Source organism: Lolium perenne, chromosome 3, assembly GCF_019359855.2.
Source record: "Lolium perenne isolate Kyuss_39 chromosome 3, Kyuss_2.0, whole genome shotgun sequence".
In the NCBI taxonomy this organism is placed as follows: domain Eukaryota; kingdom Viridiplantae; phylum Streptophyta; class Magnoliopsida; order Poales; family Poaceae; genus Lolium; species Lolium perenne.
In genome coordinates, this window is record NC_067246.2 from 15,005,055 (window position 1) to 15,031,497 (window position 26,443).

The following is a 26,443-nucleotide window of genomic DNA, read 5'->3' on the forward strand; positions in this document are numbered from 1 at the left end:
CCTACCAAAAGGTGTATTACACAAGCTCGATTATTATAGATCGAGATTCTTTTGGCAAGGGGTTAGTGAGAAAAAGAAATATCGACTGGTCAAGTGGTCTGTCGTATGCCGACCCAAGGATATGAGTGGGCTAGGAGTTCACGATCTCGAAGTCAAGAACTCAGCCTTACTAGGTATGTGGCTTTATAAGCTACTAACCGAAGATGGCGTATGGCAGACTATGGTTAGAAGGAAGTACATAGGCACCAAAGCGTTATCCCAGATCCTATGAAAACCGGGAGACTCGCATTTTTGGGCTGGCCTAATGGCAACGAAGAAATTCTTCTTCAGATATGGTACTTTCAATATTAAGGATGGATCGCAGATAAGGTTCTAGGAAGATACTTGGCTAGGTAATAGGCCCCTCTCTGAACAAAATCCCGCGTTATATAGCATTATTCGTCGCAAAAGTGATACCATTGCATTAGTAATGGCAACCTCACCCCCGACTGTGACGTTTAGAAGGGATTTAATCGGTCCGAGACTTCGCGCATGGAATGCCTTACTATTACGTTTGGAATCCATTCAGTTGTCTGAGGGGCATGATGAATTTCGTTGGAACTTACATCCCAATGGGAAATTCTATGTAAGTTCTTTATACAATGCCATTATCCAATCGAAAATACCAGTTGACAAAAATAAGAAGATTTAGAAGATCAAAACACCACTCGAAGTTAAGATTTTTGCCTGATATTTAGGTTCGAGGAGTAATCCTAACCAAAGATAATCTTGCGAAACGGAATTGGCATGGGAGTACGCAGTGCGTTTTTTTGTCAACACAACGAGACAACTAAACACTTGTTCTTCCAATGCCGCTTTGTTAGGTCTATATGGTCGTGCATCCAAGTAGCTTCTGATCTGTATCATCCAACTAGTGTCACCAATATCTTTGGTAATCATGGTATACATCACAGATTTAGAACGTTTATTAGGGTGGCGGCGCTATGGCTGTGTAGAAATAACAAAGTTTTTAATGACAAGAATTGTTCTCTCTTGCATTATCTACAGAGGTACTGCTACTCTCTGGTCGTGGTCTGCACAAGGTGGAGAACCGCGACCTGTTTATGGAGGTTTGTACACAGTTGGAGCACACTGTGAGGGATACTTTTTCCCTATATGGGTGGCAGCATAATCTACGGAATGGGCCTCCGCCTTCACCTTAGGCGCTTTACATCTGCTCAAGTTTGATATGTAATTCGCCTTTTTTAGCACTCCAGAATTTTTAAACTTTTAAAACGGTTGTGTGCATTTTACCTATGCAGAGGTCGGGTGTTATCAAAAAAAAAAAAAGGAAGATGGAACATTTTTGGATATGTATGTGTGTTATGTCTCTGTTACCATCCGCAGGCAATCCGGAACCACCGTGGTCCGTGGAAATGTTAGAGAAGATACGTACAAGCAGTCACCGAAGGCATGCAATTGTGCTTACTGCTTTTGCTCTTTTGACGAAAACGTGTGACCATTTAGTTGTCTTTGACTGTTGCTCCATGCCACTTGCCAGCGTCCTCGGAGGGTAGCCGTCCTTGAGCGCGAGCAGCGGCTCAAGGGCATCCACCACATCGCGCATGCATGGCCGCTCCTTGGGCACTCTTTTCAAGCACCGGTGCGCGATGGTTGCAGCACCCCAGGCTGCACGCGCTGAGTATTGCCCTTTCAATCCAGGGTCCATGATACGGTACAGCTTGTCCTCACGGCGCAGGTAGGGACGCGACCACTTCAGCAGATATCTTTTCCGACTGAGATACCGTGTGTCGATGGGCGGCCGCCCAGCTAGCAGCGCCAGGAGCACCACACCGAAGTTGTACACATCCTTCATCATGGCCTTCTCGTACCTCCGCTTACTCTCCTTCACCAGGCGAAAGCCCAACAGCTTTGCTAAGTAGTTCTATTAAAAAAAACAAGGTCAGACAACATATTACTCTAATCTGATTCAATTCAATTTGCTATCTTACGGAAATGAAGCAGTGGCTCGTCAACCTGCCTTGCGGAAGGGTGAGACCTCGCCCACAGTGCTTTCAGAAATATTAGGTTCTAATCTATTGTGGTGGGCGACTTATGCGGCTTTTTGCATCCACGGCTTGCAAAAAAGTTGAGTTGCAAAACGATGGACCTAGAGGCAACGACTTCAAAGAAGCTTTGATGACTTCTTTGTTTTCTCACAAATCTTTGTTGTTTGTATGTGTTTCAGTTTATTCAATACAATGTACTATTGAAATATTTTTGTTTGATGAGTAATTTAATTAATTAATTAAAAAAATCAAGTCCCTTTAGAAAAAAGTATACATTCACATTTTTTACTTCATCCATGTTGCACTGTTTGATGTTCTGCTACTAGTTTGACAGAAATTGCAGTACAACGTCAGATTTGATAGACAAAAGAAATTCTTTAGATGTAATATGCTAAAAAAGGGCAATAGTCTTTTCAGTCTATATATGTATGTGCCACTTGACATTAGTACACTGATGTTCCAATCTAAAACAGACGATTGTGAATACCTAAACTACTACTGAAAATAAAGCGTTTCTCCTCAAAAAGAATTGGACAAGTAGCTGAAAATGTTTAACTTTCAAATCATGGCGAGCCAATTAAATATTTATTTTTTCTCTGATACTTTACTCAGGCCGTCTGGGCAATTTCCACATCTATTTAGGATGACAACTATTATCTTCAACCGCATGGGCAATATCTAAACAACATTTCCTTCACAAGGTAGAAGTTCGATCAGGTTTTCGTATTGTACTGAGCGTTTCTCAAAAAAAAAATTCTTTTAGAGACAACAAGAGTATTATATTTTACCAGTAATTTGAAACTCACCGGGTAAATAAGAACACAGGAAGCTCTAAAATGACCGTGGACCAATGGCTTATCCGCCTCGTGCAGGAAAGCCAGCCCCTTAGCTGCACCAACAGCGATCTCGAGCCGTGGTAACAATGGTATCGAGAGAATGTAATCTGCAGCCACATAATCATGCATACGCTGTTAGCAAATTAAACAACTGATCAAAATATAAAGCCATTCAAATAAATCAAAATCACCATATGAATCTTTGCCAATCAAGAACTTGTTTAGGCTGATAGAGGCCGTGTACTCGTAGATGAGCATCATGCAATTTCCTTTAACACAGAAACCCACCAGCTTCGCCAGATGAGGATGATGCACGGTCCTGAGATACTCCAGCTCTGACTGAGTAATCACAGATGAAATTAATTAATCAACCAACCTCTGTGGTGATTGAAATTTGCAGCAGAAGGAAGGCAGGGATTGGACAGTGACACAAAAAACCGTACCAGACACCTGCAGTCATTCCTGTTGGAATGGTTGGGGTACCTGATGACAGCAACCTCCTGTGGCCCAAGGCCTGGGCGGAAGTTGCCGCCGAAGGAACCTTTGTAGACGCCAAGGCGGTTAATGTCACGGTTTCCATGGAGGAAGTTTTCCTTGGAGAAGTTGCTGGTTGCGGACCCGAGCTCCTCCATGGTGAAGACATGCAGGCGCGAAGAGGACTCCTGTGACCTTGAAATCCAGATTATAACAAACCAATTAGCTTCGCTCGAACATGAATTAAATCAAGCTAATCAAATAACCGGAGTCTAAGTCGAAATAAAGAACCTTTTATCAGCTGCTCTCTCCAATGCATTGTCGTATTCATCTGGTTCTTCCAGAATCTCACTCACAGGTTGTTTTTTCTGTTTTTTGCTTTCATCTCCATAAGAATTATAACCAACAATTTGCATATTGATTTTAGGATTTCTCTGATGATTACTAACAAAGGTCCTCGAGGCATACTCTACATTAGCATCTGCGCCCCCAAATTCTACCGTGATCTCTTTAAGGCCTGGCATATGCTCTATGCCGATAACTGCAGTACCACGTTGATGTCGTTTGAATGTGCCTTGGTTACAATAATAAAGAAGATGTTGGTCCATTGGGGGAATGGCATTGAAAACTAGTTTGAGCTTCCAGAGATTAGGCATTGCAAACGCCTCAAATGCTAGCCAAGCTACGCCAGTCATGAACCTCAACTTGAAGTACTTGAGAACAGAGAACCCGGCCTTGTCAAAGATGATTCGTTGAATGGGTGCCCTCTGCACATACAGAGACAGAGCAGTGAGGGCAGGCAATCCTCTGAGAATATCGACACAATTTATCGTCAGTTCCCTCACTGAAATCTTCAAAATGCATAGGTTGCCATGTTCTGTAAACCATTTAGGAATCCGGTAAAATACAATGCAGCTGTGCAGCGAGCATTCAAACTTCTGGAGAAGGGGTGGAGGTGGCATGCAATCCCATAAAATGGTTACTTTTGAAGTGCCGCGAACCCCAGAGCCATGAGCCACCACTTGTATAGTTTTCAGGCTGGCATGTCCTTCGATTAAAGAACCTATAGCTTCCATGCTTCTCTCTACAACATAAGAAGGTGTAGAGGGGCCAAGACTAAGATCCTCCAGGAAGTTCAGCTTCCCAAGGCTCCCCTTACTGACAGACCAATCCAGCAGATTTCCCTCGATAGGAAGACTGAGGTGCAACAAGTGTGGGAGATGGATATCCCATGGAACAGAAGTGACTCTTGCATCCATAATATCCAGTGTTTCCAACAATTGTAGTCCATGATTCGGCAGTTTTATGCAGACATGACATGCAATCTTCAAATATCTCAGCTGAAACAGTTCTGAAATCCCAGTGAGGTCAACAGGGTCATTGTTGCCATGAAGACTCAATAGTTGAAGGTTTAGAACACGAAGAAGCTTGAAATCTGTAAGACAGGGCAAACACTCGAATGATCCAAAATATCTAAGAGACCGAACTTGTGACATTGTGATGTTTGGTGGTGTCTTGGCATATCTTGCATCACCAAAGAGGAGAGATAGTCGACGGACCTTATGAGAAAGTGATACATTTTTTCGACTGTAGTCTACTGCCAAAATGAATTTTTTTTCTTCAGACTTGTGCACAATAAGATCATGTACTATGTCATGAACCGCATAGGACAACACCTCATTGTTGTAGTTGATATGTATAGGCTGAATGAATCTTCTACAAATAAGTTCATCGAGATAGCTTTCTGCAACTTTCTTGATGTCTGGCCCTCCTGTGGTATCAATAAAACCTTCAACCACCCATTGTTTTACCAAATCATCCTTGCAGAATTTGTAGCCCTCTTGATACATACTAAGATAGAGTAGGCATGTTTTCAAATAATGAGGAAGGTAACTGAAACTCACATTCAGTACTTGTCTCGTTCTTTCTAAAGTAGAATTTGGCGATAAAAAGCATAGAGAATGATGTATGCATGCCAATAGATCAACTAATACGAAAGGCTGGCTTGCTAAAAGACTAGCTATACTGATTATTGCTAGAGGCAAACCACCACACATTTCAATAATTTCGTTTGAAACCTCTTTGAACTGTTCAGGGCAATAACTTTCAGAGCCAAAGAGTCTGTTAAAGAATAGCTTTCTAGAGTGATCATCATCTAGGGGTTTCATCTCAAAAACATGTTCTGCCTGATAACAGCAACATGCTAATGCAACCTCTTCTATCTGTGTAGTTGTTATTATTCTGCTGCCATGACTACCATTTGGAAAAGCATGACTAATAATGTCCCATAATGATGCAGCCCATACATCGTCAAGAATAATTAAGTACCTGCATACAAATAATTAGCTGATATGAGTGTTTAGGGAACAAGCGAGTTCTAGTTCAATTTTTATGAAGAAAATAGCACTCCCCGGAATTTGAACTAAAACCACGACACTTATTATGGATTGGAGGGAGCTACCTTTTATTTTGTAGATATTTCTTGATATTTTCAATGAAGTCAATTTCCTCGGAATCCTGTGCGAGATTATGACGCTGCAGTTGTGACAGTATGTCATGGAAAGTTCTCTTTATATCCATTTTCTTGGACACCCGAATGAAAGCTCGACAATGGTATTGTTTCCCAAATCTGTTATACAAAACTCTAGCAAGTGTAGTTTTACCAAGACAAGCAGATCCAAGAACAGACAGCACCTTGAGCTGCTGGTCCCCGTCGTTAGCCAGTGAGTTAATAAAGTCACTCATCCGGCTATCAATTACTATGTCGGCAGTTTCTTCATACGGTGTTGGAAGGAGCATAGGGCCAAGGGGCACAAACCTACGCCTCAAGGTGCTGCACGAATGGAGGTCGTACCTCTGGTGCCGTGCAATCGCCTCCTGGACATACATCCTGAATTCTGATAGCGCCGCTGCAATATTAACCATAGTATTCGGAGTCTTGACATGACTGGACAGTTTGCAGAGGGATCCGGTGCTCTTGATGTTGTTGGCAACAAAGGAGGGATTAGGCCACACAAATAGTAAGTTGTCCATGTAATCGTCCATGTCATAAGACATGTCGCGTGCCTCATTCATCCAGCAATTGGCCGTTGCAGGGAGGTCCTCCACCTCTGACAGGTCACCAAGGTAGGAGCTTATCTTTTCAACGTCATGTTTGAGAAGGCACATCCCATCCTTGACCCGCTCAGAGGACAATTCCTGAGCAGCATCCATGAGGAGCAGCATGTTCAGCTTTGCAACAAGAGGTCTCATGGCACCTAATAAAGCACTAAACGGGGGCCCAATTTCCCTAACTTCACCTCTGCCTTGGATCGGAACATCTGAACACACACAAACAAATTTACAATTAATTAATCAATACTTCTGCCTATACACGTGTGCCCTGTAGTGAAAGGCAACCGTCAACTGTCTGACAAAATCAAATGCAGTAAACAATGTTGAAATCGGACATCCATGAGACTTTAACGAGTGATATTCAATCAAACAATCTTGTGGTCACAACGCAGATGTATAGTTTGAAGTGAAAGAAAATATTGACGTAGCACACAAACAGAACGAGTGTATTAATAAAAACACATCCTATCTAGTTATTTGTTTCAGCATCACCAATTGGCCATTTTTCTTCCCATCGAAAAGGAATCAGTTAAGCACTCACTGCACCACTAAGTGAGAGAGAAGTTTCGGTGGAAAACTGAAGCCTCTATTTTGCGGTGGAAAACTGAAGTCCCCTTGAAAATCAGGACTGTGGTTGGTCAGAACAAAGAGCATAGTAATTAAAGATAACTTGATCAAAAGAGGATGGCAGGGGGATAAACAATGCCAACTTTGTGGGAGAGATGAGACTATTGACCTGATAATATACAGCATACTAATGCCAATCAGGATCTCACTGGGATGTTCAGCTGCTAAACTTGTCTGGAGCATATTTCAGTGTGTTTTTTGTTTGCCTACAATACCTGATAATATACACACACTTCTCTACTCCTGGATTGCTAAGCTCAGGACATTAGAAAAGAGACTGACACACAGTGGGGATTGCTGTTGTGTTCTAGACTTTGTGGCGATTGAGAAAGGATGCATGCTTTGACAACAAAAGGATCTCCCGCCCTTTGGGGGAAGTTGCTGCTTGATGACCGAAGGCGACGATTCTGTGATGCTATGCCAGATCATGCAAGCTTAAGCCTGTCAGACAAATGTTTTTTCTTTCTTTCATTTTGGAACTTGTATGAACTGCTGGTTTCTCATAACAGAAATCAGAGGGCTCACCCCTCATTTTGAAGAAAAAAAAGCAAGTGAGAGGGTTTCACCTCTGGTAGGAGGATTTAGATCAGAGACGACGATGTTCCTGTGCACCTCAGGAGATTCCTCCTCTACTATTACCTCTCCCTCCTCCTTGATGTTCTTGTGCTCCATCAATCAGAACCAGATGTCCCTGCTCTCTAATCTCTAGGTCCTCTCACCACCAAGAAAACTATGTTTTGAAACGGGGTACCTAGATCTGTCCTTGATCCCTCTTTGATAGGCACCATGCATCAGATGAGGACATGCCGAGCTCCCAAAGAAGATGTGATCCCATGGCACCCAGCGATATGTCTATAGGGACCTCCAAATATTTGGCTTCTTCCTATGACAGTAACGTCCCAAAGGAAAAGATGCAAAGGGGACACTATGCAAACAACACTGTTGCACAAGGTGTGGTCGGCAATATAAAGTGAAAATGAGCTCAGTGACCATGATGATAAGCAATTAAAAGCCACCAGTTTTGGTTGGGTGGGAGTTGTTGAAACTTGACTCAGGGAGGATGATCTTTCTTGTACTAATCTATGTGGCTGATCTCTTCCCAACAAAAAAAAATCAATGTGGCTGCTATTGCCCCTCAGAAAAATCTATGTGACTGATATCCTCCCTCAGAAAATATTCATGTGGCTGATATCCTACCTAAGAAAATCTATGTGTCTGATGTGATGTGACAGGTTAACATTATCGCAAATAAAATAGTAGCTAGTCTCCTGCTCTTATACGGCCATGGCTGCTGTTGAGTTGCTGAACCCTCCCTTTTCTCTGTATCCACAAAGTTCCATTCAGACAAGAGAGGGAAGGTATGAATCAATAGAAGTAATGGTCTAATCAATCAAAAGGCTGAGGGAGGTGTGGAGATGGAATTAGCTGCAGCTGCAACCGTGGCCAGCAGTGTGGCCAGCAAGATCGCGCCGAAGCTCTTGGATTTCTTCAAAAAAAATCACAAGCTGCAAGCGGACCTGGAGCATGAGATCAATTACATCACAAGAGAGTCTGAGATGATTTCTGCCGCCATTCGAGAAGATGGCCAACGTCCCCAGATGAGCGGCGAAGAGGTGCATAAGGAGTGGATCAAAATGGTACGTGACTTGGCCTACGCCATTGATGACTGCACTGACCGCTTCATACACCGTGTAATGATGCCCACGGATGCGTCATGGGTCCATCGGAAACTCCATCGATTGAAGACGGTGCAGGCATGTAACGAGTTTGCAGCGGCAATACTTCGTCTCAGAAAGAGATCCGAAGATGCATGCATGCTCAGAACAAGATACATCACCAGTGGTGAGTGCAGACGTGGCGGTGGCAAATCCAATATCTTGGATTCATCTGATGAGGAAACAGACACTTTCGTCACCGCTGTAGGTATGGAGGCAGCCCGGGATGAGCTCATGGAGCTGATAATGGTAAGAACGACCAAGGATGAGCTCAAGGTGATCTCCATTGTCGGATTCGGTGGTATAGGGAAGACTCTCCTTGCCAAGTATGTGTACAACAGTCCCGCCGTTGTTGGCAAATACCCAGCACGGGCTTGGGTCCGTGCTGCGGAGAAAGATGCAGGGGATGTTCTCCAGGAGATACTCCAGCAACTTGGAGTGCATTCCATTAGTGAAGGAATTGTAGGTAGCTCCTGCCGTCAGAGCAACAGAAAGCTTTGTTCAACCTTAAAAACATGCCTTCACACCATCAGGTATGAAATTTTTACAACCCTAGCTAAGCACTTTATGTTTCCATTGGTTTTGTCGACTCATTTTTCTCTCTAATTCTACAGTACACACTATGCTATAGCTAATGAAACATTTCTTATACGATTTGATCCCACCAGCAAATTGCATACAGCCCTACATTTATGCATGCATACAATTAGGATATTAGAACAATTTTCAGACAATGCAAAGTCTATTTTATTAATGGCATCAAGATGATACAGGCGCAGGGGCTTAAACCCTGAAACTCTGCAAGCTGAGATGCACACAATCAACAAGCACAAGCTTCTCTATTTAAAACCAACAGATCTGAAACAAAATAGTAATAAAAAACTACGATGGGTGGGCATCACTCTGAAGCCTAGACTTACATTCACGCTTGGTAAACACCACTCGCGTCACATACTGTAAGTACAAACATGCTGCCACCAACTCTTGACCTCAAGTCGCTAAAGCATAGGCCAAGTAAAGAGCCAGTCTTGTGCAAAAATACCATACCTGCAAAGAAGAATAAACTGTGTCGTTTCTTGTTTGGGATACTATGGGGTGGATACAAATTATGACATGAACAATTGACAATAAAGAACAGGTGAAACAATTTTTATTCGCGGGGAAACACATATTCATACGGAAAAAGAACTTGTAGCAAGATTACATCCAAATTATTTCTGGATCTCATCTCAAAATCTACCCCCATACCAACCTGTTTCAGGAAAATGATATTCCAGATTAGCTACAGTAGCTCTGAAACTAAGCGGGGCACCTAAGCCTAAGAATATGCCAATATTTTATTTACAAATCAGTGCAATTCATATAAATAATAATTATCATAAGCCCTACATCTTTTACAGGCTTGGCACTTTTCTAAGTAAAATTTTTCTTTGGAAGAGCAAGTAGCATGTTTGCGAGAAGGAAACTGAAGTGCCAGCTACCTTAATCTCAAATAGACTACACTAAAGTTCCTTCTTATAAATGGAGCTTGGTAATAAATAATATGGTGATATGTGTTGACAAATGGGTAGAAAACGTTATTTCTGAAGCATCTTGCAGATTGAAAATAATGACTTCACACAAGCCACAAATATATCACACCACAAAAACATATGAAAGACTGCACAAGTTAGCTGAGCAGACCATCAGGACTAAGAACATCAGGACTCAGATGGTCGTGAAGTTTAGAATTTATATAGGAAAATACTTGGTGTTGTACATAGCTGTTAGTCTCCTGATCAACTTTTTTCTCCATTGACCATGTTCTCGAACTAGCTCTTTGCAATGTTAACAAAGTTTTAGAGTGTTAGAAGAGTGAGAATTCCATGTGCGGTCAATTTCCTTTATACACGAGGTGCTCTGTGAGACTTGCTATGCCTGAAGAGTAAATGTCTTCTAACTCGTTTTTATCTTGTTCTAGGTTCTTCATTGTAATCGATGACATGCGGACCGAATTTTGGCATCATATAAAAGATGCTTTCCCTGTGATTCCTGGAGTCAGCAACAGAGTTATCGTTACGACGGCCACCCAGTCCATAGCAAATGCATGTGCCTCTAATGATGGTGATGTCTATGTAATGAGAACTCTAGATGCGGAACACTCGAAAGAATTATTCTGCAAGGAAGCTTCTTTGGAGTATCCACCACCACCCGGTGATACGCAGCTCGGTTCAGAGGCACTAAGGAAATGCAATGGTCTACCCCTTGCTGTTGTTACCACTGCCCAGTTCTTACAAAGTAGAGGTAATCCGGAAAGGTGGGCATACCTATGCGAAAACCTTGGAAAACATCTGGAAACAAATGAGAACTTAGCACGTATGAATCGTGTGCTTGTCCGTAGCTACACAAACCTTGATAGCCAAGATGTCAAGACCTGTTTGCTATATCTAGGTATTTACCCAAATGGACATCCAATTAGGAGGGCAAGCCTGGTAAGAAGATGGTTAGCTGAAGGGCTCATCACAGAAGACCCTAAATGCCGTACCCTCGATACTGCTATTGAGAATTTCGATATGCTTGTCAACCAGAGTATAATCCAACCTATTGATGCCAGCAGCGGCAACAGAGCAGAGGTGAAGATATACAGAACTCACGGAATTATGCTCGAGTTCATCCTGCACAAGTCCATGTGAGAGAACTTTGTTACCTTGTTATACGATAATGTTTCCCTACCCAGTAATGTCCGATGGCTTTCAGTGCATAATAAAAGTGCTGCAAGGTCCAAAATGAATTCAAAGGACTTGCGTCTTGTCCGGTCTCTCACAATCTTTGGTGACGTGCACAAATCTGTTTTGGACTTTTCCAAGTATAAACTGATGCGAGTTTTAGATCTAGAAGGATGCTGTAACCACTTGGAGGACACGCATCTTAGGGAGATGTGCACCAACTTATTGCTTCTCAGGTACCTAAGCCTTGGGGCTGCTGTTACAGTTACGGTGCTTCCCAAAGAAATCAAGAAGCTTCAACATTTGGAGACACTAGATGTAAGAAGAACCAGTATAGAGATGCTGCCGAGAGAAGTCATGGAGCTCCCATGTCTAGTTCATCTGTTTGGAAAGTTCAAGTTCCAACACAAAGTAGGAGGCTGGAGAATGCGTAAGCTACAGAATTGGTTGTCAGAGAATAGCAAATTGGAAACGGTAGCAGGGTTTGTTGTGGACAACAACAGCCAGGGATTCACACAGCTCATGGAGCATATGAAGCACCTGACAAAGGTGAAAATATGGTGTGAGTTCACCGCCGATACCAACAACAACTTAAGTTATCTCTCAAAGGCCATCCAGGGGTTCATCGAGAGAGGCGCCCATCTGAAAGAAGCTCGCTCACTCTCACTGAACACAAATGACAAATGGTCTGAATACTTGCTGAATTTCTCCCTGGAAAAGGATTACTCCTACTACCTTAGGTCACTGAAGCTACAAGGGAACAGCATGTGCAGCCAGCTGCCTCCGTTTGTTACCATGCTAGGTGGTCTCACTAAGTTATGTCTGTCATTCACTGGCGATCATAGGCTGAGCGGTGACACTCTTGCTGCCCTGAGCAGAGTGCGCAGCTTGGAGTACCTGAAACTGACTGCAACTCAACTGGACAAGCTTGTCATCAAACCAGGTGCACTCAGGAGCATGCGACGTCTATGCGTCATGGTGGAAGTCATGACTGGGCTGGAAATCTAAGATGGTGCTATACCGCGCCTCGAGTCGTTCCGGCTGCTATGTAAGGATCTAAATGGCTTTAGCAGCACAACCATCCAGTCCCTGCCACGTCTTAAGGAGGTCACCCTTCATGATGGAGTGAGTGACAAAACAAAACACGAGTGGAAAAAAGCAGCAAAGAACCACCCCAAACGTCCAAAGCTCTTGTTTGTCGAGACGAAACTGATGGGAGGTGAGCCTGCTGTGGAAAAAACCCCTGCGGTAACAGCTAGTGATATGACGACCGACGAGGTTGATGTGGGAAGTGAGCCTGCCGTGCAAATTAGCTCTGTGGCACCACTTACTGGTACAAAGGCCAAAGAGGCTGCTGTGGAAAGTGAGCCTGTGTCGGAAATTAGCCCTGTGGCACCAACTCCTGATATGACAACTTAAGAGGTTGCTGTGGAGAGAGAGCCATCAATGGATATTAACCCTGCAGCACCATCTCCTGATATGACGGCCAGAGAGGTTGCAGTGAATAGTGAGCCTGTGGTGGAAATTAGTCCTGTGGCAGCTACCGATACGACGACCGAAGAGGTTGATGTGGATAGTGAACCTGCTGCGAAAATTATAACTGCAGCACCACCTACTGCTGCGATGTTATCAGTGACAACGCAACCTGCCATTTATACTGGAGAATCTGGTAATTAAGTGAAGTGCGTCTTATTTTGCAGTTTTGCTTTATTCCCAGTCTTTTGGTTGAGTATTGTTATTTAGATATATATACTCTCTATTCACACACTGACACACATGTGTGAATTTTCTTATTGTGCAGTACAAGTTGATGGTGATGGTCTACATGATGATGATGGTGATGATTATGAGAAAGAAGAAATGGATGGCACTGAGGACCCAATGGATTTTTTTGACAAAAAATGTCTGAGCACTCAGGCGATAAAACAGATGAACAATGAAATTTCTACAGAGGAGACGGAAGGAGTAGATGGTTTACAGGATTATCAAATGGATGATGGCAACCAGGTACTTCACATGTTCTATCCGTCTTACACTATTCCAATGCTTAGTGATGTAGCTAGTGAACTGGGGTGAAGTTATGAAGTAATATTCTTGAGGTAAATAAATCTGTTCAAGTGATTAGAGATATGGAAGCTGCTACAGATATAGTGTTTTCATAGCTAGCAGGGAGAAGTCTAACAGTGTACTTCTAAGTGAGGAATCAAAGCTGGGATGTTTGACTGTAAGTGTATTGACACACTGCTCTCAGATGAGGATGGGGTTCATTTAGTAAATGAGGATGAAGTTAGTTGTGTAAGAGGTTTAGCTTCTTCAGGTAGACCTGTTTCCCCTGGTAGAGGTAGAAGAGGTTATGCTCAATTTGTAAGGTAGCTTTAGTACTGGGGAACATGAAAGATAGTGGCTGATTAATAAATTAGGAGCCTTTTGTGTACATTGGTTTATATTGCTCAAATCTCACAAGGTTAGGTGACCCCTTAAAAACAACTTTGGTTTGTCAAGTCACCTCTTACCATCAAGGTTTTTATGTGGCTTGCTTGTGGGGATAGTATTTTAAATAAGGTAAAACCAAATGTATGTTTTGTAGTGCTACAGAAACTATGGAGCACTTATTCTTTGTATTCCTTGCTTCTAAATATTTGTAGGGTGTAGTTAAATGCACATTTATTCATTTTTCTTTTAGTAATCTGTTTAAATATTGGATGGTTGTTGAAGAAGTTGCTTTAGTTTCGACTAGATAAAAAAGTAGAAATGTGGTTGTTTTGAAAATATATTCCCTACTGATCATACTAGTATGGTTTTTCGTTTGTCACATCACATTGGTTATCGCCTGGACTGATTTGCAGAAACGAGGATTACAAAACAAACAGTGCCTGCGCGCGAGGTTGTCGTCGCTGATGGCAATCAGGGTATTTCGCCAAAGAACTAAAGAGGGGAGGTTGGTTCCTCGTCTGGGTTAATCTTTCCCAGGACAGTACTGAGGATTTCTTTGAGTGCCAGGTTGGAAGAACGAACCGGACCCCATGGATATCTTTGCTGTTTTGACAGCTGGTCTATCTTTATAGCCATTAGCATGTTCAGCCAGGGCTCCATGTATGGTCTGTAATAAAGGCCCAACATTGTGTTATCAGTTTCTCAGGCTCTAATGGTGGACTCTCAGGTGTTGGGTATACCAGACTGCTATAACTATGGACTCGTCTCCTCAAGATGATGAAGTCGCTCCAATAAGTTTCTCCAGAATGCACATGGTTTATTTTTCATTCATGCCTATTCTGTGGCCTTTGTTCTGTCCTGAAAAAATGTTCACCATGTATGTTGTTGGTATATATTGGCCCCATTCGACTTTGGCATCTATTAGCTTTATCGACATCATTCAATTGCTGAAGCTACTATACGATCATTGGCATTCAGACCATCATCAGTTACATGCCTATTATCCTCATTCTATTCCTGAATGTTGTGTATATGTAGTAATCAGCAAAACACCCTTTCCTTAATAATTTTATATATAATAATGTTCCTTCTAAATTATCCATGCTAATTTTATTTACATTCGACACTATTGACAACTAGATATATCAAAAATTATATTTTGCATATGATATATAGCGACAGGACACAGCTCCAAGACTTTTGGCATACAAATGAGAGTTTAGAGGTAGGAGGGTAGTTAGTACAAGGGCTGACACAGAGTGCTGCATTTGGGTCCCAATCCTTTGTTTGGTAAATAGTGAGGGTTGGACGTGTGGATTTGAGATGGGGGTTTCTTGCGCAGTTGGCTAATGGTAACTCATGGTCATGGACGATTAGTTTATTTAGAAGAACACTAAAAAGCAATTATCCCCAATTTATCCCCATCTGCTTTGCTATTGGGGCCACGCCAAGGAAAGGAACAACTCCTCTGTCTCCCTCTTCTCTGCTCTGTCCCTCGTGTTAATGGGTTGCTATCGCTAACACGGCGGATAAGCTGCACCTCGCATCACGTTAATGGTGGCCACTCACCCGCCTTCCTTCCCGCCCCAATCCCCAATGAGAAACATTACAGACCCAGAGATCCTAGCTTGACAAAGAGCGCACTTACAAATCAAGCCGCCATGACTCGACCACCGCGATAGGACGATGACGATGCCGCGTCGGCGAGGAGACTCGAGGGCACGACGGCGCCGGCAGAACCATTCGCCCCTCCCGCATCGTTTTCTGGCTTGAGAATCTCTCGGCTCAAGAACTGAATGGAACGAAAAAGAGTGAAAACAGAGTACCTGGCTAGGCTGGCCCACCAATCGGCTACAGCCTCCCACCGCCTAACCAGCATTTACTAGCACGAATTGTCGGACAGATCCTACGGCCGGGGATATTCGTCTTTTTTTCTGAACAGGGGAGGTCTCGAAGGACCTAGAGCATTTTTCCATTATAAGCGGTGGAGGTACAAATTACAGGAAGGATCATAAAGAAGTAGAAAATTACAAACCGACCCATACATTTTGCACTAAGGACCTTTGACTGAGAACTGAAAACGCGATCAAGTCCAGCTCCGAATCCACCACCGTCGAGCTCGTCGGAGCCAACCTCCATGCCACCGGGGACAAAACCACTTGGGGCATGGAGGCGGGAGCTAACTCCGACGAAGCTGAAGGGCCTCCGCTGTGGCATCATGGCCTGGAGGTTGCTGTAGACCTGCAGTCGCCGGCCGGAATACACCATCGCCGACGAAGGAGGAGGGAGTGGTTGCCCTACGACCATATCAGACGGCTGCCTACCGAGGACAGCCGTGGAGGGACTCCCGGGGGCTACTTCAATACTCCCCTGGCACAGATCCAGGAGCCGACGGTGAATATTAAGGAAAGGAGAGCGAGGGGAAGAGGGGGCAGCCCTCGGCCCGATCATCCAATTCGCTCCGACGATCCAGGCATGGTTCAGTAGTCAAAGCAACTTCGTCACTAAGCAGATGGAGATTTGGGGCATCAAGCCGTTCTCGCCACCACGGCGAGTACCGAACCGGATGCACCAACCATGAGCCGCCATGGATCTGCACATAGCTGCAGCCATGACCCCGAATCCTAGATCCGGAGCCCTAACCACATCTTCAAGCTTATTCTCGGGCAGGGAAAGGAAGATCTTGAGTGGCGGCCACCAGCACCACGCCGTTAGCACCATCAGGATCTTCATCACCGGCCACCCAACGCCGCTTGGAAGCGCGAGGAGCTCTCCATCCGCCGGCATATCGCCAAACTCCACTAGGGGAACAGAAACTACACCTAAACTACTATATACAGCGGGGGGCCGGCCTCCCCTCTCCCAGTCACTCCGGCCGGCGAGGCCGCCGGAGGAGAGGGAGAGGGGAGCCGGCGGAGAGCAAGTGACTCTCAAAGTACTGTTCACTCACGAGAGAGGGGGAGGGGGGAAATGAGCGCCAACCTGCATCGATCGGTCAGGGATATTCGTCTGGGTCGGCGTTTTTCTTCTCAGCTAACTCTTACATAGGCGTGGGCCTAGGCATCTTTAACGCCCGACTTAAACGGATCAAACGTCTCTATTTCAGCGGCACAGATAGCAACAATTTGCGCCCCTCCTTCCACTTTACAACCCTAGAGCAACCACATCGCCTGCCTCGCCGCTCGCCATTGCCGGCATCTTTTGTTTGGCCTGCCGAAGGACACTATTGGTGACGGCGTTGTGAAATGCCCATGTTGGCCTCGTTGCAACCCCTGCCCCGCCGTTTTTCTCTTCTTGACATCCTGCGGGCATCGATGCCCAGGACCTGTTCGTTCAATTGCTCGGTACAAAATCCTGGATCATTTTCGCCCATTTTCAGCAAGTATGAAGTCCATTGATCCATTATTATCGTTGCCCCACAAATGGACCTCAGGCAGTCGATCGGCTTCTTCGTCAAGGAAGTCCTCGACAGCTCGTTGGACAAGGAGCCGGCGGCTCTTTGGAGCTCATGGTTGTCGCGGCCTCCCCCATTCACGAGCACACTGAGAGGCAGAGGCTGGTGCACATGGGGTCGGTGAGGCCTCGCATGGGCAACCTGAAGCACGATCGAGAGGGTGGCCACTACCGACTGTATCGGGACTACTTCCACCCCACTAAGTTGGACTTCATGGAGGCCATGTTCCTGTGGCGCTATTGAATGTCAAGATACTTGTTCTTGATTATTCTACGAGGCGTGAGAGACTGCGCCCCCTACTTAGGATGCAGGCCCGATGCCACTGGTAAGCTAGGATTTACCTCTTATCAGAAGTTTTTGTAGCTATTCGTATTCTTGCATATGGAGTGGTTGGTGATCTCCTTGAAGAGTACCTGCGAATGAGAGAGATCACCTGTCTTGATGTGATGTACAAGTTCTGCCAAGCTGTGATTGCGGTGTTCGGCGATCTTTACTTGACAGAGCCAACTATTGCAGACACTTTCTGACTGTTATCGATCAACAAGACAAGACAGTTTCCAGAGATGATCGGAATCATAGATTGCATGCATTAAGAGTAAAAGAATTATCCATTTGCATGGCATGAGCATTATATCGGGCATGCGAGGTATGCATTGTCATTCTTGAAGCAGTGGACTCACATGATATGTTGATTTGGTACTCATTGTTTGGCATGGCCAGCTCCCATAATGACATCAACGTGCTCTAGCGCTCTAGTGAATTTTTTAGGCTTGTGGAAGGCACACTACTAGGAAAAGGCCTATAGCCGCAAATATTATTGCCGGCGCACCAAAAAAGGTGCCCACCGATGCTAAATACTACCGGGGCAACATGATTCGGGCGCGCCGGTGATGACCCAATACCGCCGGCGCACAAAAAAAAATTAGTGCGCTGGGGATAAGGGTGAACTAGGTTCCAGGCCAAGTTGAAAATCGGAAGCACCTTATTGCCGGCTAATATTTTTCCTCCCCACACCCCCCCGGACCGTCTTTTCAGTTTTCAAAAAATTAAAAGAAAATGATAGAAAATTCAAAAAAAATCCTTTGAAATGCACATGTATTATGTAATCTAGTTTTAGTGAAAAAAAATTAAAAAATTGATATGTTATGCAAAACGCGTCATTTTTCGGTAAAACGGGATTTATGGTTGCATACGACATCCGATGAAAAACTTTTTTATATCAAAATCTATCTACGCGAAATTTTCTATCCGAATTAAATCACCTACGGTCGTTTAGCCAAAAATTGGATTCGTCAAATACAAAACAGAAACAAGACTTTTTCAGCTTTTAGATTTTGATGAAAAAAATAAAAAAATTACCCCCGGCGCACCACCATACTAGGTGCGCCGCGCCGGTAACCTTAGGTATATAAGTTGAAACCGGGGTCCTCCTCTTCCTCTTCCTCATTTCCCCCCTCTCCTCCTATTCCTCTCTTCCTCTTTCTACTCTTCATCTTCCCATTCCTCTTCCTACTCTTTTCTCCTCCTCCTCATCTCCTCCTCTCCTCTTCCTCTAACACCGCCTCCTCCTTGGACACACCGACCAAGATCTGCCGCCTCCTCCCCCTCGGCCTCAAGCTCCTCCTCGACCTCAAGCTCCGACCGCCACGCCGCCTCGAGGTCCTCCACGGCCTCGAGCTCCGATGAATACACCGCATGGAGGTCCTCCTCAACCTCGAGCTCCGACGAGGCTGCAACCATGCTGCCGACATGCTGCCTCGAGCTCCGACGAGGCCTCAAGATCTAGATCTATGCAAAAATGAACTAGGACTTGATTGCTTTCATGTTTTGAACGTAGGGGGCTGCTTGTAAAAGTGCTCCCGTGAGGCTTTTTTTTGTTTCCTAGAAAACTTACTGCCGGCGCACTAGGTAGGTGCGCCGGGGATAATTCGTGTTACCACCGGCGCACTAGCTGGTGCGCCGGCAGTAGCCCGTTATCAACGGCTCGTTCCCACTGGTGGGCGCTGGTGCGCTGGCAATAGCCAAATTTGGTGCGCCGACAATAGGCGTTTTCCTAGTAGTGGCAATGCTCTTGTGGTTATCTATGAGATCAATGGCAATGCATACAACACAAGCCATATTATATTGTTGATGGCATCTATCCAGATCGGGTCACACTATAGTGAAGACGGTCTGTAATCCTGCAATAGAGAAAACGAAGAGGTTTTCCCATAGACAAGAGGCTTGCACGAAAGATGTGGAGTGGGCATTTTGTGTGTTGCAAGCTCGGTGGGCTATTGTTCGTCACCCTGCTAGAAAATGAAATGTTCAGACCATGCATGAGGTGGTGAGTTCTTTTGTGATCATGCTTTTGTGACCATGCATGTGGTTGTCAAGCACAAGGTTTCGGATAAGTAAAAGTAAAATAAAGTAGTAACTGGAGTAAAGTAAACTAAACAAGTAAAGTAAACTAAGTAAAAGCGGTAAGGGTTTGTTTGTTTTGGGATTTTATGTGCAAATAAGAAAGATAAATATTTTTGTATTTTCATATTAAAATAGTGTTGCAAATAACTTCAACATGTGTAAGATACGCATTCATATGGGCATCACGTCCTAACATAGAGATGATGCAACACATCTCTCTTATACTCCACAAGACAGGAAAAACTTCATGCAATCTTGCATTAAGAATTAACAGAGTATAGTCATAAGTACTTTGACATGATGTTTGAATATCAAATATGCTATCTTGAACAAGATCATCACTTTTGTCACGTGACAAACATAGCACATGCATTCACTTTATCCCTAGTGAGATAGCAAAAGTCCATAATAGATCATAAATTTGTTGTCACTATTCAATCACTAAAACCATGCTATTCCATCAATACATAAAAAAGGGGTACATAATATGCATCTATCAATACAACTTACGCAAAGTATAATTAAATCTCATAGCATCATATCAGTTCGGTTGCCATTGTTGTGATGGTGTTGTAACTCTACCCAAAACAAATACTCCTACTACACACTTTGCATCCAAGTATAGTCTCATAAAAGGCATAAGCAGATAAATGTACACACTTTGCATCCAAGTAGTATCATATTGGAACAGAAAGTTGCTGCCCTGCTGAGTGGTAGTAGCATAGAGGAACGGTGATACGTGCGTCGTCCGCAGCTAGAACGCCTACACGCCGATGATGAAGACAGCGATGGAGGCGGTCTTTGAAGGCGATGGCCAGGACGTCGCTTTGGTGAAATCTGATGCAGTTTTGGTGAATTGCACGAACCTGGGTACTGCTAGCAGTTACCTTTCCTCCAAGTTCTTATGTCTGAAACTCTGAATAACGTTTTCTCTATGTGGAGTTGCGGGGCTGTTACGATGCAGTGAAGTTCTCGTTCAGATCTACGTTACTGTTGCACACTCATTACTCAATGGTGATATAAATGTTGTATCTGAGGGCTGGACAAGTGTTGAGGCAGAGTTGCAACCTGTACACCAATACACCATGCATGCAGCATGCGTGACATGTCTCGAGGCTCCGGGACACCTGGGTAGTGCTAGCAGTTACCTTTCCTCAAAGTTCCAACTAATTTGAATCTCCTAGTCCGTGTCGGTCAGCCCGCTCTGACTTCGACACCTCCACAGCTTCACGTGATGATCATGAACTGTGCTGTTATGCACTTATGCTCGGCTCTTCTAGTTGCCATGCATGAACAAAGTCTCCAACGAGTAAGGAACATTTTTTGTTGGAGTCTACTAAGAGCATCTTCAGTCAGACAGTCACGGTTCAATAGGTTGTCCGACAATCTCAGTTCACTTGAATAGTTGGGGGTAAATGGACAAATACTACTGATTTTAGGGGTAAATGGGCCAAATACTACTGATTTTTGGCTAAACTTTTCATGGGCTGGGGGCGGTGGCCCCCTGAACTACATATAGCTCCGTCTCTGCACTTGGGCTTAACCTTTTGCCTACCTCCGGTCAACCGGCGCTAATGAACACACAGCTTTCCCAGGAGCGGCGCAGTTTTCCCAGGCGCGCATGCATGCGTCTCGTTGGCGTTAATGCGAGCCACCGCCTGTCGACTGCCTCCGGCGCATAAAAGGTTCCCTGCATATCGGTCATCTTCATAATCGCCGCTCCTTCCGCCGACGCTCTCTCCCTCGCAAACACAAGCACCCGCCCACCTAAAAGATCCATGCCGCCATGTCGAGAACCGCCGTCCCACACGTGCCGCCACCAACGGCTTTGGGAGAGGAAGCCTCACTGTCACCGAAGCTTGGGCATTGTATGACGCGCGGTACCTAGTATCACCCAACATGAGGCTACCCAGCGGCGGCGGCAGGAGGAAGGCCTCCAATGGCGGTGGTTCAAGGAGATCCGCGACCAGCGCCGCCGCCTGTCATCGGAAGTGTACGCCGATCCAACCTAGGCGACGCCAGGTGGTCAGACTTCTTCGATGCACATCGGCGGGGGGACATGCAGCTGCTCGACGACCTCATTGGCCCACCAACCTTGAAGAACACGGAGGGGTGCCACGTCTTCTTGGAGTGTCTGGCCACACGCTAGCGGCTGTCGCTGAGGGGATCCGACGCGGCGATCCGCATCTAGAATACCCTCCATCACCGCCGTTGGCGCCACCACTAGCTGCGCAGTGGGCCTGGAGAGGTGCGTCGTCCCACAACTCATGGTCGCAGGCCGGCCCTAGTGGCGACGTGACGGAGGAGCCCACCGATGACGTTGACCGCGGGAAGAACGAAGTCACTGACAACGACTGTCGGTAACTCGGGTACTACTATCGCGGTGGCTGCCGCGGTCGCTATAAGATTTAGGTTTAGATAAATTTCATTCAAACTTTATAAATATAATCAAATGTGAATGAAATTTTCAATTACCATTAAGATTTAATTTTCAACTATCTGGTTGGGGATGCGACTGGAGAAGCTGTAATAACTGCAGAATGGAGCATGAGAATCAAACATGTACTTTTACTTCAGTATCCCTCTCTCGAAACTTCGGCATCTGTGGACAACCAGGGTCTATAGAACCACAAATAGAAGGACACCTTGGATATATAGTAATATCTCGTACCTAATCCTTGAATCTACAATTTATGACTAGCACAAATCAGAAGTAATCCAACGCTTATGCAACTCATGTTGCAATCACGAAAGAATCCAACGATTCCTCTACTCAGTAGAAAATATGAGTTGCAACCAATGCTATAACTCATATTAGCACAAATCATGGTACAAACATATGGTCTAGAAGTCAACTGAAAATTAAGTCGATTGAGAATTAGCGAAACTATACTACAGAGTAGTAATAAGTTTTCTTCTCCATCTTTCGTGAGATCATCGAGAACACCGTGGAGATCATCGAAGTCAACGAGCCGGAAGAACGAGCAGATACATTGTACGGGCAAGGTAACAAAGTCAAATAAACACTTGTCGTCCAGCTACTTCACCATCACAAACTAATTCAGTACCATGCCACTGCAAACCGTTTGGTTTTCAGTCATCACTCCTGCAAAGTCGGAGACGTTGGCTGGAGCTTGGCGTCGAGCACGTCGGAGCAGATGTTTCCCATGGTACGGTAGAATGCGGCGAGGCTGGAGAGCTGCGCGGCGGACATCTTGCCCATGAGCGCCCGCGCCGCAGCCTCCCGGTCCTCGCTCACCTTCAGCCTGCTGTTGAGGTACCCGGACGCGTTCCTCACCGTCGCGCCCATCTGCTTCAGCCGCTTCTCCTGCTGCGAGCTCAGCGCCGCCGCCGCGGTCTCGAGGAACTCGGCCCCCGCGTCGAGGTCGCGCCGCTCAGCCTCTGCCGGCTTTGTATCTCCGGCGCCCAAGTACATGTTCTTGGCCAGTGAGAAGCTCCGAACGAGAACGTTCCGCTGCTTCTCCAAGTCGTGGCTAAGCTTTGGCACCGCCGCTGCGGTGACCGCGCTCCGGCCGCGCGTGACCACGTCCTGGAAACGTCTCACCACGGCGAGCTTAGCCTGGTACGCGACCACGGCGCGGACGAACTCCCGGTATGCCTTGGCGCAGCCGGGGTAGTCGAACTCGTCGGAGCCCGCCTTGCGCATGCGCTCCGGGTGGAACTGCAGCCCCATGATGAACCTGCCCTCGCCGGGGCTGTACGCGTCGGGGTCGTAGAACCCCTCCACCAGTCCGTCCGGCGCGAACGCCATCGGCACGAACCGCTCGGCCAGCCGTCGCACGCCCTGGTGGTGGTAGCTGTTCACCATCATCTCGTTGTCGCCGTCGAGTGAGTCCGCGAACCACTCGTGCAGCGGCGTGCCGGGGAGGACGCGCACCCGGTGCCTGTGGCCGTCGTAGTCGGCATAGTCCATGTGGCACACGGCGGTGTTGGAGGCATGGGAAGGGAGCTCCTGGTCCACGTCCTGGTACAGCGAGCCGCCGCAGGCGACGTTGAGCACCTGCGAGCCGCGGCAGATGCCGAGGAACGGGATGCCGCGCTCTAGGCAGCGGCGAGCGAGGAGGAGCTCGATGGAGTCCTTCTCGTGGTCCACGGCGGCGTCGCTCGGGTGGAGCCGCCGCACGGCATCCAGCTGGTCCGGCGTGAGGCTGTTGTCATTGGCGTCGCCGGCGTCGTAGAGGGAGGGGTCGATGTCCTCGCCCTCGCAGAGCAGCACGCCGTGGATGGGCTCGAAGGAGTCGAGCATGGTGTGCACGCCGTCCACCCGCGGCACGATCACCGGCACCGCGCCGTAGCCCACGATGAGGTCCAGGTGGTACTCGCCGACGAAGTCGACGAACTTGTTCTTGCGGACGGTGCGGCGGGAGACGATGAGCACGCGGGGCAGGACGCGGGAGAGATCAGGGGAGGGAGACATGGCCGGCGAGCTAGCTGTTGCCTCGTAGCTCTTGGGATTTGACTTGGAGATCAATGGCGTTGGGTGTGCTTGGACTTGTGGGGAGGTTGTATCTGGATCGACGTATTTATAGAAGGACATCGGAAGTGGTATGGTAGTACTACTCTGGATCTCTGGATGGTGTGTCGATCTTATCACGAAATCAAATGCGAATAAGTAATTGCCAAAACCGAAGCGTATTATACCATGCGCGGCAAGAGGAAACTTAGGCCGACGTCATTAACTACGACGTGTGTGTTTGGTCTCTGGTGTGTACAACTCAGTCTGGGCGCCGCGTGCAAGCGCATGAAGGGAAAGAGGCCAAGTGCAATATTGCTATATGCCCCCAATTTAAATTCTTCCTCTCGGATCTAAATTATTTATCGCTAACCAATTAAAATACTCACTTCGATCCAAAATTGTTTGTCACAGATTTGTGTGCCAAGATTTTTTTTTTTTTAGGGAGTGTGTGCCAAGTAATTTAGATCAGTGGGAGTACTGAATTTGGTGTATTTGATTAAATGATGTGACTCCCCATTGTGTGATGTGCCATCTCCAGCGGGCCGTTTCGGACGTCCGAAATGTCCGTTTGCGTCGGCTCGCGGACGCGATGTGGCCCAGGGCGACCGTTTGCGTCTTGGGTACCTCCGGCGGTGCCGACGCATTTTTTGACCGGGGATCGCGTCAAGCTCGCTAATGGTGTTTTACGTCCCGTCGAGGACTGCCGCCGGCGATTAACTGTTCCCGCGCGACGACGATCGTTCCCGCGCTTGCCCAATACATTGGCAAGTTTCACCGGCGTTTCGCGCGCGGGGGAAACTGTTGGAGATATGCCCAAGAGGCAATAATAAAATGGTTATTATAGTATATCTTTGTGTTTATGATAATGTTTGCATACCATGCTATAATTGTATTAACCGAAACATTGATACATGTGTGTTATGTAAACAACAAGGAGTCCCTAGTAAGCCTCTTGTATAACTAGCTTGTTGATTAATGGATGATCATGGTTTCGTGATCATGAACATTGGATGTTATTAATAACAAGGTTATGTCATTAGGTGAATGATATAATGGACACACACCCAAATAAGCATAGCATAAGATCAAGTCATTAAGTTCAATTTGCTATAAGCTTTCGATACATAGTTGCCTAAGTCCTTCGACCATGAGATCATGTAAATCACTTACACCGGAAGGGTACTTTGATTACATCAAACGCCATTGCGTAAATGGGTGGTTATAAAGATGGGATTAAGTATTTGGAAAGTGTGAGTTGAGGCATATGGATCAATAGTGGGATTTGTCCATCCTGATGACGGATAGATATACTCTGGGCCCTCTCGGTGGAATGTCATCTGATTAGCTTGCAAGCATATGATTGGATCATAAGAGATGACATACCACGGTACGAGTAAAGAGTACTTGTCAGTAACGAGGTTGAACAAGGTATGGAGATACCGATGATCGAACCTCGGACAAGTAAAATATCGCGTGACAAAGGGAATTGGCATCGTATGTAAATGGTTCAATCGATCACTAAGTCATCGTTGAATATGTGGGAGCCATTATGGATCTCCAGATCCCGCTATTGGTTATTGCTCGGAGAGGAGTCTCGACCATGTCTGCATAGTTCACGAACCGTAGGGTGACGCGCTTAAGGTTCGATGTCGCATGAGTAGATTTGAATATGGTATGGAGACGAAGTTTGTTCGGAGTCTCGGATGGGATCCAGGACGTCACGAGGAGCTCCGGAATGGTCCGGAGAATAAGATTCATATAAGGGAAGTTGATTTCTAGGTTTCGGAAAAGTTCGGGATTTTTCCGGTGGATGACCGGGAAGGTTCTAGAAGGTTCCGAGGGTCCCACCAGTGGGCCCACGACCCTAGGAGGCCTAGCATGGGCCAAGGGGGTGCTCCCTAGCCTAATGGACCAGGGGCACATGCCCCTCAAGGCCCAGCCGGCCAAACCCCTAGGGTTTCCCCAAAACCCTAGGGGGGATCAACTTGGGGGGGAAGAAATCCCTCTTCCCCCCACTTGGCCGCCGCCCCCCCTAACCCTAGATGGGAAAGGGGGCCACCCCAGCCGACCTGGCCCCCTATATAAAGAGGGGAGGGGGTGGCCGGCCAACCTATCCCCCCTTGCCTCCTCCTCTGGCCGCCCCTCTCCTCCTCCATA

General features: G+C 46.1%; 2 protein-coding genes and 1 pseudogene across 17 annotated transcripts; 1 reads left to right on the forward strand and 2 right to left on the reverse strand.

The window, feature by feature from the left end:
* Positions 1 to 1,342: 1,342 nt before the first annotated feature.
* Positions 1,343 to 15,750, reverse strand: LOC127321156 (disease resistance protein RGA5). 16 transcript variants are annotated; one of them, XM_051350185.2, is made up of 8 exons: positions 15,601 to 15,750; positions 9,735 to 9,861; positions 5,820 to 6,678; positions 3,650 to 5,686; positions 3,328 to 3,553; positions 3,076 to 3,223; positions 2,855 to 2,991; positions 1,343 to 1,924 (listed from the first exon to the last, which is right to left on the reverse strand). In XM_051350185.2, the coding sequence occupies exons 3-8, from the start codon at positions 6,608 to 6,610 to the stop codon at positions 1,442 to 1,444; spliced, it is 3,822 nt and encodes a 1,273-aa protein (XP_051206145.1). In that variant the 5' UTR covers positions 6,611 to 6,678; positions 9,735 to 9,861; positions 15,601 to 15,750; the 3' UTR covers positions 1,343 to 1,441. The 16 variants fall into 16 exon arrangements, 11 of the variants coding, with proteins under 11 accessions (XP_051206145.1, XP_051206144.1, XP_051206142.1 ...); XM_051350184.2 differs by lacking the exons at positions 9,735 to 9,861; positions 15,601 to 15,750 and adding an exon at positions 7,666 to 8,037 and having other exon boundaries at positions 3,173 to 3,223; positions 3,368 to 3,546; XM_051350182.1 differs by lacking the exons at positions 9,735 to 9,861; positions 15,601 to 15,750 and adding an exon at positions 7,666 to 8,036 and having other exon boundaries at positions 3,076 to 3,219; positions 3,368 to 3,546.
* On the forward strand, positions 8,366 to 14,891 carry LOC127321158 (disease resistance protein RGA4-like; annotated as a pseudogene).
* Positions 15,751 to 22,733: 6,983 nt separating the features above from the next.
* LOC127341129 (putative glutamine amidotransferase GAT1_2.1) lies at positions 22,734 to 24,309 on the reverse strand. Its single transcript, XM_051366903.2, has one exon. The coding sequence runs from the start codon at positions 24,245 to 24,247 to the stop codon at positions 22,910 to 22,912; it is 1,338 nt and encodes a 445-aa protein (XP_051222863.2). The 5' UTR covers positions 24,248 to 24,309; the 3' UTR covers positions 22,734 to 22,909.
* Between the last annotated feature and the right edge of the window lie 2,134 nt (positions 24,310 to 26,443).

Coding starts and splice junctions, on each gene's coding strand:
- LOC127341129 (XM_051366903.2), bottom strand. CDS start 24,247: ATGTCTCCCTCCCCTGATCTCTCCCGCGTCCTGCCCCGCGTGCTCATC.
- LOC127321156 (XM_051350180.2), bottom strand. CDS start 7,771: ATGGAGCACAAGAACATCAAGGAGGAGGGAGAGGTAATAGTAGAGGAG. Junction 6,679..7,665: donor TCTAAATCCTCCTACCAGAG/GTGAAACCCTCT, acceptor GTGTGTGTTCAG/ATGTTCCGATCCAAGGCAGA. Junction 3,554..3,649: donor GAGAGAGCAGCTGATAAAAG/GTTCTTTATTTC, acceptor CTGGATTTCAAG/GTCACAGGAGTCCTCTTCGC.